Below are 12,065 nucleotides of genomic sequence, written 5' to 3'. Positions count from 1 at the left end.
TAACATTATTAATTTTATTAATATTATTAACATCAACATTAGAGGAAGCAGAATCTGGATTAATATAGTATACCTTATCATTATATCCTGTTTCCAACAAAGCAGAGTTATAAAACTTTGCCTCATCTTCAAAAACCAGATTATTTGCGGATAGGTTAGGCAATCTTAATGATATACTATGAACTAAATTATCTATTATTGCTTTTGGATGATTACTAAATTTACTAATATACCTAAGGTTAGTTGAAGGTTTATGATACGGTCTATATGAATTATTATGTAGATCAAGTGTAACATCTAAAAAATTAGGTACGGATATATTATCCTCAAAAATAATATTCATTCCTATTCTACGAAAAAAAATCTAGCTAATCTATTTTTTACCCTTGTACCTGTTGTTTCGAACTATTTCTGAGAAATAGGAGACAATCATCTCTATAAAGACCCCCTCTAATATTTGGGAATTGTTCAGCTAATTCATAAAGTATAAAAGCACAAACCACATCAGCAACCTGGGCTGAATCTGAACTACCCATATGTACATCAAACGCATCAGCTGTACTCTTTCTAATCCAAACCCTGTTATTAAATTTAATAAAGGATTTCCTAGCAGCTAGAACTACATTAATCTCTTCTCTAGAAAGCCCAGCTTTATTGTGTATAAACCACAAGGCCTTATTAAGAACAGAAGGATTAATAGAGGGATAGAAATTAGCTATATCAAATTGTATAAATTTGGCATTATCCTTATCATTAATACAATGAAACCAATCTATTACTTGCTTAGAATTGGCCCACAGTTGTAGTTTCAGTTTTCTAATTATTATAGGGATATACCTATCTAATATATTTTTACTCAATTCAAACAGTTTGAATTACGGAAAAATTTAGATAAGTACTGTTTTCACTTTGCTAAAGATTTTCTACTATTTGAAAATAATATGTATTCTTGTTTTCATACTATTCATTTGGTTCTTTATAGATTATTTTAATAGATAACTTATTTAACACTAAATTATTTAGAAGTTATAGTTTCATTTCAACATAATATTAGAACTTCGATTGGAATAGTGTTGATATATTTTCGATTATTTTTGATTAATATTATTTGATTAATTATTAATCTTTATAGTTTATAATATCGTTAAAGTTTTTTTTTAAATCAAAACTTTGTATATATATAAAGTTTAACCTTTTATACTTAATAATTTTTTCTTTCCTAATTTTTTCATTCATAATTTTTTTCCATTCATAATTTTTTCATTCATATTTTTTATTATTACGTTTGTAGAAATAAATAATCTTGTATTTTTCTATTATTCAATTGATCTTTAATTATAATTAAATAAACGTCTTTAGCTTTAATTAGTATAGCTTTAACTATTACACCAGTTAAATATGTACTAATTTTATCTTCATTATTATTTTAAACTTAAACTTCGTTCAACTTGTATTTAAAACAATCATAATTTAAAACAATGATAATTTATGTAAGATATGGTTTGTATATAATATACATGTTATTATAATGGATGAAGGGATGATTATTGAATGGTTATTATTTTGATATTATGATATTTTTAAAATAACTTTTCTATCTTTATATAATAAGTATTTCATATTAATTCATTTGGTACTTATTGTTGGTTGAGATATATATCTAATTATTGTTCTACTTACGATCTGACGAGTAGCTATATTTTTGAATAGAACTTATTTTCGATAATTTCAATTGATTTTAATCGATTTAAATTTATTTTCTATTTGAAAATTGGTTATGAAACACGTGTAATCTTTTTATTATATTTATCTTATGATATTTACTTTACTTTATATTATACTCATTTATTGTGCTTTTAAGTATTAATTTTTCTATATGTTATAGTGGATTTCCATCGATGAGTTCTTGAAAATTGGTTATTTTCCCTAAAACTATATATTTTATATATATATATATATATATATATATATATATATATATATATATATATATATATATATATATATATATATATATATATATATATACATGTATATATATACATATACAACATATATATACACACATTTAAACGCATGAATATATCTTTCTATACAAGTATATATTATGTATGAATGAAAGTGAGTATTCTGGTCGCATGTATGTATGTATTTATACATATAAGTTCAGCTTGTGATTTCAAATGATTTTTTTGATATTATTGTTCTATTGCGAGAAGATAGATGGCTGCTGATTTTAATATTTACTTTGGGGATTTTCATATCCCTTTTTTTAGCCATAGCTAATATAAGGCGAACTTTATGCAATCGAGGAAGTCTTGGCGTATTTTTCAATTCGAGATATTGCTGAAAATACAAACATCTATTAATAGACGTATTTTACAAGGTTTGTATCCCGCCCTATATCTGTAGAGAACTATATGCGTGTCCTTGTTATTGTTATTGGTGTGGATACACTTAATTCGCTTCATTGAAAAGTTCTTTCTCTAAAGGCACTCCAGACTTGACCGTTGTTTTTTTATTATCTCACCTGGCAGTGAGGATTCTTTTCAACAAATATATACGGCCCTGCGGAATACAATCTGGCAGAACATGCCACCGCTTAGAGATTCCATCTATAATTTTAGTGTAATAAAGAGATAAAAATATAAGAAATAATGCGAAAGCATGACGAAATAAGACGATGTGCGTCTGACAATTGTTAAAACATTTCATTATATGGACGTAACATTATTTTTTGTGGCATAATTGTTTTGATAAAGAAAACTAGTTATTAGCTCTATTTAAATCATAAGAATCACTTACATTACAAAAGACGTTTGGAGCCATCTGGGGAGAAAAGTTTCCGAGAATGATACGAACATCTTTCTCCTGTAAAAGAAAAGGAAAGGGTAATATATCGCTCCTCAAAGATGTCATATAAACAAATATAAAATACTATCATAAACGTGCATTTCTTTTCGTAATTCCCATGTGTATGTATGTATATATATATATACATACATTACATGTGTTTATTCATATGTATGTGTATTTATATATGCATATGTATATGTGTGTATGTGTGTGTATATTTATATATATATACATATATATATATATGTATGTATGTATGTATATATATATATATATGTGTGTGTGTGTCAGAGACAGTGAAAACGGGAGAGAAAGAAAGAAAAACACTTCCCTGCGAATATGGATACATGGATATCCACCATTGTTTAAATTATGCCAATATTTGAATACAATCTGAAGATAATTTCAACATTTCTGAACGTCTTTATACTTTTCCATATGTGACGATATATTGAATGTATGTATGCATGTATGTATGTGTGAGTGTGAGTGTGTATGTATGCGCTTTTAGGATTTCTCCACCACATTTCAACTGCTGTTTTCTTTACACCCAGTGTCATAGTGATAGAATACATATTAAAATTAGAACATTGAAACACAAAGTTAAATATATATTTTTGTACGTGCATATGTATATGTGTACGTATAAGGATGCATATGTGTTTAGATGAGTGTATGTTTATGCGTGCATATATACATATGTATGCACATACATATATGCATAGATACATATATACACTCATATATAAACATATACGTATATGCATAAAAATTTAGTTGATTCAATTTATACGTACTTCATATGCATATATATATATGTATATATATATATATATATATATATATATATAACAACACAGTTGGTCGTGTTTGCACGCAGGAAAAATATTGGAAAATGTGTTGTTGAAAATGCACCTAAATTTCAAAAACTCGCAAATGTATAACATACATTTATTTAGATATATACCAAACTAGTTTCACCAATACTTTGTTTATCAATGGTAAAAGTTTAAAATTAGAAAAACAAATTTAGAAGTTTCACTGTTGACAAATTAAACTGTCTCAGTTTTGACAGACTAAGATGTTTCAATGTTGACAAATTAGCATGTTCATAAGAGAATAGTAAGTTTGAATGTTCATAGCAGTCAATAAAATTAAAACTGTATATCAATTTGTTTGAATGTACAAAGTTCATTAATTTTAGTGGTGGTCGACAAGTCATATTGAAAAAAAAAAAACTAGTGTGAAATGAAAATAGGGAAAACAATGGGAATTAGGTTTACAGTTTCTCTGATCCTTTTCTAATAGACGCTGTCGATTGTAGTGGTGCGTTTTGTGAGTTACCGAAAACAAGAAAACACCAAGACACACTTAATGTTGCGTATCAACACCCAATTCAAAAACATGGAAGCATACAACATTATCCAAAACATACCACTCCTTATGAAAGATCCACGAATGAAAAAGTCGCTAGAAACACATACGATTATTAAAAGAAGAGACAATCGCAAACCCTAACAAATTACTCACCAGCGCCAAATTACCCACCAAAAATGCAACTCCACAAGTCAAAAAGTTCAACCACCCTAACTGTGGAACTTGCATCTATCTCTTAGAGGGCTCAACATACAAATTTAAGTCAGGTCAAACTTTTACCATAAAATATGACTTCACCTGTGCTTTGAAGAACTTAATCTATGTTCTTAAATGTTGAGGTTGTGGTGGTGACTACATTGGTCAAACTAGCTTAAATTTGAGGGATAGACTTACAGTGCACAGGCAACAAATCCAGGACACCACTCCTAGGAAAATTCCCGTAATCAAGCACCTAGAGCAATGCCCTGTAGATATAAACCCTAAATACCAAATCTTCCCTCTTTATCAATGCACTGGAAACACTTCAACCCAATTCTGTATAAATAAGGAAAACATATTGATTAAAAAATATAAACCACACCTGAATATCCTTTGGAAAGAAGAAAAAGCACTAAAAAGAAAAGAAAGAACACTCAATTTCAACACAAAAAACAACCAACAACAGCAAAAAATGTTTTTAAAGACTTTAGTAAAATCTTCTATCCTGATCCCGAAACCGCACCTCCCAATAACCATACAAACACCAGTTGCCGACCCACCTAACTCCAGACCAATCAAAACCGAACTTCAGCGAATACAACGAAATGACCCTTTAAGAGAACTAACCAAACGGAGCGACTTATGATTGTATCCACAAAGAAACCAACCAAGCAGAACGACAAGCTTGACCACAGAAAAAACGTCACGAGTATTTAAACTAATCAAAAAAGAGACCATCTCGCGGGAAAGAAATTATAAATTCATGAGATCCCAAATAATAAGACTACAAGCGATAGCGTCTATTAGAAGAGGATCAGAGAAACTGGAAACCGAATTCCCACTGTTTTTTACTATTTTCATTTCACACTTTTTTTTTCAGTATGACTTGTCAACCGCCACTAAAATTAATGAACTTTGTACATTCAAACAAATTGATATACGCTTTTAATTTTATTGACTGCTATGAACATTCAAGCTTACACCTTCTGTTTTGAACATGTTAATTCGTCATCATTAAGTTTGTCAACGTTGAAACATTTTGATTTGTCAACATTGAAACTTTTAAAGATGATTTTCTAATTTTAAACTTTTATCTTTGATAAACAAAAAATATTGTTGAAACCAATTTGGTATATATGTAAATAAATGTATTTTAAACGTTTTCGAGTTTTTGAAATTTAAGTGCATCTTCAACACGACATTTTCCGATATATATATATATATATATATATATATATATATATATATATATATATATATTACCATTAAAGCCATTCTGGAGCAACCCTTTAAAGGGTTTTAGTTGGAGAAATCGACACCAGAACGTATTCATTGTAAACCTAGTACTCATTATTGTCCTCTTGTGCTGAACCACTAAGTTACGAGGAAAGAAACACATCAACTGTGGTTGTCAAACTATGGTGGGAAGAAAAGCAGAGACACAAACACACACACATACATATGCACACACATACATACATACATACATAATACATACATACACACACATACACACACACACACACACACACAGACATACACATACACACACACACACACACACATATATATATATATATATATATATATATACATATATATATATATATATATATATATATATATATATATATATATATATATATATATATATATATATACAGAAAAATCAGAAACTGAGCCTAAACTTTCAAAAATAATAACAGCCAGAACATAATGGTGCAAATAGCAATAAAACACTCTTAATAATTACAACCCAATGTAAATCAACAAAGTGTCGCAATAACACCATCTTACCTACACATAAAAATTGTAGCTTTAGAGACCCACACGCATGTAAGTTAGCAGAGATCGTAAAAGAAAAAATGTAGGATACCAATCAGCAATCATAACACAGGATTCCGCAAAATATCATTATATCGGATGTACACAAAACTGGATCAAATATAAACACGAATCGACATTTAAGGACCAAAGCAAAATGAAAAGTACTGAACCCTTAAAAAAAAAAATTGGCATCGCAAAAATAAAAAAAAAGACAATATTCATGTCATTATTCAACGTAACATTTGAACTTTCTTACAAAATTAACAATAACTTTTGTTGATAATGCCGAGAGGAAAACTATAAAATAATGAATATGAAAGACAACCTAGTAAATGCGAGAGACGAAGGTTTTTTGATGTAAACACATGACAAATTTCCTTTGCTCTAATCGAAAATAACATAATAATATCATTTAATAGTGTTCTTTAATATTATTTAATATTTTACAAAGTACCACCATATTAATCTAAATACAATATTAACATTTTCATTTAATCGTATTATTAATAATGATAATTGATGGGCATGTATGTATGTTATGTCTCCATATTGGATATATATGTGTATATATATGTATATATATATATATATATATATATATATATATATATATATATATATATATATATGTATATATGTATATATATATATGTTTAGGTGTATATATAAGCATATCTATCTTTTTATGTATCTACGTGTATGTTTATGTATGCGTGTGTATATCTGTCTATATGCTTAATTTAATATCCATCTGTAAGTGTATGTTTATATATCTCAACATGCCTATATATGTATTTAATTATCTATATTTTTCTTCGTTTTGGTATATATGAATGCGTATATATATATATATATATATATATATATATATATATATATATATATATATATATATATATATATATATATATACATATACATATACGTGTACATATATGTATGTATATATATATATATATATATATATATATATATATATATATATATATATATATACATGGGTGCAGATGCATATCTATATACATTCCTATTTACATGTGTGTATATTTGTGTATATATATATATATGTATGTATATGATAATAATATTTTGTGCATATATATTTCTATACACACATCTTTGCATCACTAACTATAATATATATATATATATATATATATATATATATATATATATATATATATATATATATATATACACTTGCTTCAATGTAATGTATTGTACTACCAATTGTTAAATGCCCATGTTTTGTATATGCATGTACCTCCGTCCATGTTGGTAGGCGGATATATCTGCACGTATGTATGGAAGTATATATGAGTATATACAAAATATATATATGTGTTATGTTAGGCTGTCCACTATCTATACATACAAACATGGATAATTATTTTAATAAATTATTTTAGCCACTAGTTTTTATAACTTTATTAACTATTCTTATAATTATGTTTATTAAAAATGTTTATAATATTTATTAAATAATTATGTGAATATTAAAATTCTTCCAATTTATAATTGTATCTAAGGTATGTATGTTTTTTATAAGGTATGTATGTATGTATGTATAGACTTATCGCCATTTATACATTCTGACCTGTATCTAAACATTTTGTCGAACATAAATATACATATGTCCCAGTATTCCATGTATAAGTGTATATACCATGGTATTTATGTGTTAGGGGCATTAGTAAATACGTTATGGTATGTACATATATCTGTTTGTAGATGTCCGTATATATATATATATATATATATATATATATATATATATATATATATATATATATATATATATATATATATATATATATATATATATATATATATATATATATGTATGTATGTATGTATGTATGTATGTATGTATATATATATATATATATATATATATATATATATATATATACATACATATATGTATATATATATATATATATATATATATATATATATATATATATATATATATATATATATATATATATATATATATATATATATATACGGACATCTACAAACAGATATATGTACATACCATAACGTATTTACTAATGCCCCTAACACATAAATACCATGGTATATACACTTATACATGGAATACTGGGACATATGTATATTTATGTTCGACAAAATGTTTAGATACAGGTCAGAATGTATAAATGGCGATAAGTCTATACATACATACATACATACATACCTTATAAAAAACATACATACCTTAGATACAATTATAAATTGGAAGAATTTTAATATTCACATAATTATTTAATAAATATTATAAACATTTTTAATAAACATAATTATAAGAATAGTTAATAAAGTTATAAAAACTAGTGGCTAAAATAATTTATTAAAATAATTATCCATGTTTGTATGTATAGATAGTGGACAGCCTAACATAACACATATATATATATTTTGTATATACTCATATATACTTCCATACATACGTGGCAATATACTACACTTTATCATGCAGTTACTGTTAATACTTCATTTAGAGAATTAAAATTGATTGTTTTCACCTTTTCGATATCAGTGAAGAATTTCACTGGAAAAGTAGATATAAGATTGCCAGGAGTTTGTCTCTCTCACCGAGGTCAGTAGCTATCGAACGCCGACGAAGGGAAATAACCCTGAAATCCGGATCCGTTCGTGCTACAGATCGTGGTGAGAGGGATAACTTCCCTTGGCAAACAGGACACAGTCGTGTGTCGATAAGCCAGCTGGAGGAGATGTCCTCCTGGGGCTAAAAGCAACAGTAACATCCACCCCTAGGGGTCAGCCACACTTAAGTGGCAATATACTACACTTTATATATATATATATATATATATATAATGTATGGATATATACATATATACATATATATATATATATATATATATATATATATATATATATATATATATATATATATATATATATATGTGTGTGTGTGTGTGTGTGTGTGTTTATTTGTGTGTGTATGTATCTATGTATGTATATACATATATGTATATATTTGTGTGCTTGTGTTTGTCCCCCCCTCCACCATAACTTGCCAATGTTGATGTGATTACGTCCCCATAACCTAGCGGTTCGGCAACAGAGTGCGACAGAAAAAGTACTAGGCTTACAAAGAATAAGTACTGGGGTCGATTGTTCGACTAAAAACGTGGTGCTCCATCATGGCCGCAGCCAATAACTGAAACAAATAAAAGAATAACAGAATGTCAATCTAAGGAGGTCGGTATCTGTAATTCCTCAGTGGAATTAGATGGATCTATGTACCAGACTCTATTTGCAATTCACCTTTTTTTTCTCCTTTGATATGTTTCAGTCAACTATCATTGGCCAAGCAGGGGCACAGCCTTGAAGTGTTTTTTAACGTCTGATACATATCATATGAGTCCCTTTTGCCGGACTGCTAAGGTACACGTATCTTAAAACACTAACATTGGTTGTCAAATATTGGTGCGGGCAAACACAGACAGAAAGATACATACACACACACGTGTATATAAATTTAAATGTTGAAATGAATCTAACAGTTTTTGGGTGTTTCTTAAATGGCTTATAAACACCTTCCATGCTGCATTTATATATATGTATATATATATATATATATATATATATATATATATATATATATATATATATATATATATATATATATATATATATATATATATATATATATATATATATATATATATATATATATATATATATATGTATATATATATATATATGTATATATATATATATATATATATATATATATATATATATATATATATATATATATATATATATATATATATATATATATATATATGTGTGTGTGTGTGTGTGTATGTGTGTGTGGGGGGGGGGTGAGTGTGTGTGTGTGTGTGAGTGTGTGTGTGTGTGTGTGTGTGTGTGTGTGTGTGTGTGTGAAGAATAAAAATAAATGGAGCAAAACGCATATAATCAATAAGTTCCTTTATTTGCCACACTTGTTTCAAAATATATGTGCACTCTACTACAAAAAGCAAGACAAGCGCTCGTCTTGCTTTCTGCACGTTCGTTCCCTGAAGATGAATTTATGTGCAATTCCAGCACCTCTTACTTCTTTGGAGTAGAGTACACATATATTTTGAAACATATGTAGGAATTAAAGGAACTTATTGATTATATGCGTTTTGCTCTATTTGTTATCATTCTTCATATCTACTCAAAATGTATCACGTTAACTTGGTATTTCTACCTATTAATCGGGTATGATATCCCAGTTTTTGTGATTTTTGCTACCCTGGTAACTATTAAAATATTTTCATTATTGAAGTTTTTTTCAACCGAGATAATATTAATATATACATAAACGAATATATATATATATATATATATATATATCTATATATATATATATATATATATATATATATATATATATATATATATATATATATATATATATATATATATATATATATATATATATGTATATATATATATATATATATATATATATATATATATATATATATATATATATATATATATATATACGACCGGCTTCTTTTCAATTCTGTCTGCCAAATCCACACGCAAGAGCTTAGTGGGTCCGAGGCTATAGAAGGAGACACTTGATCGAATTAACACACAGTGAGACTGAATCTGGAACAATGTGGTTGGGAAGCATGCTTCTTACCAACCAGACTCGTTTGTGACATTCTTCATCATGTTTAGATACTCGTTCACGATATGCCATAATGGAAGAAGAAGAAGAAGAAGAAGAAGAAGAAGAAGAAGAAGAAGAAGAAGAAGAAGAAGAAGAAGAAGAAGAAGAAGAAGAAGAAGAAGAAGAAGAAGAAGAAGAAGAAGAAGAAGCAGAAGAAGAAGAAGAAGAAGAAGAAGAAGAAGAAGAAGCGAAACTCGATGGCTGTTTCGATGAGATCAAAATAGAGACAGGGTTGTGGCTTAAATAATGGAGATAGGTAAATGAAAGAAGACAAATATATAACAACGAACAGTTTCTCCTAAACGTGATTGTATCTACCTACATCAAAGAGCTGACAAACATTTGTTGGTATCTTTGTGATCACGAGGCAAATGTACGTTCAACAACCGCTGGGTTAGCATTGGTGTGCTTTATCCGGACCTAGTCAGTAGTATTTCCCACGCTTGTAGGAAAGCGTTGTGGACTGAACTGTCACCCCAGCACATGACTGCCAGTGGACTGGACGAGTCTTATAAACAGATGAGCCAATAAACAGTTGAGATCGAACTGTAAGAGCGTTAATCTGGTTATTGTTTCTGCATTTTAGTATTGGATTGTGATTATGTGAACGGTTACAATAAGATAACCAACTCTTGTTACATTGCTTGCTGTTATGCGGCTATCTTTGGTATTGTGATATACTGTTACAAAGACAAATTATATATCATCACGGACAATATAACAGCAAGAATAGGGACTATTTTACATGCATATACATTTTCATTTGTTTCAGTTATTGTGATTTGTTGTATATTTTCTTTCTTATTCTACGTTAGTACTGGCACCTTATACATTTCAAATCCTTGTAGTTTTGAAGTAATTATTGTCGATATGTATTGACCAACATTTGTTTGGAATAAAATATTGTTCATTACATTGACTTCACTAATTTCGGTACATTTGTAGAATACTTCCCGAGACACTAGCTAAAATGGCTTACGATTTATACTTTCGTTTCTTTACACTAAATAAAATTAGCCTTTCATTACACTGAGGCAAGGATAAACAACAGAAACCTCACACAGCAAGTATTATGCTAGATTTTATTTATTGAACC

General features: G+C 27.9%; 1 protein-coding gene across 2 annotated transcripts in view; it reads right to left on the bottom strand.

Moving 5' to 3' along the window:
* Positions 1 to 12,065, bottom strand: part of LOC106873978 (gamma-aminobutyric acid type B receptor subunit 2) — a 1,140,241-nt gene that overhangs the window by 560,685 nt on the left and 567,491 nt on the right. For both annotated transcript variants that reach the window (XM_089355293.1, XM_089355294.1), the window contains exon 5: positions 2,806 to 2,871. In XM_089355293.1, coding sequence (XP_089211419.1) covers positions 2,806 to 2,871 — 66 coding nt within the window. The remainder of the gene's footprint in view (positions 1 to 2,805; positions 2,872 to 12,065) is intronic.

This window comes from Octopus bimaculoides, chromosome 7 (genome assembly GCF_046866305.1).
Source record: "Octopus bimaculoides isolate indiv1 chromosome 7, ASM4686630v1, whole genome shotgun sequence".
Classification (NCBI taxonomy): domain Eukaryota; kingdom Metazoa; phylum Mollusca; class Cephalopoda; order Octopoda; family Octopodidae; genus Octopus; species Octopus bimaculoides.
The sequence above is the reverse complement of the archived record's forward strand: the minus strand, read 5'-3'. Positions and strand labels throughout refer to the sequence as shown.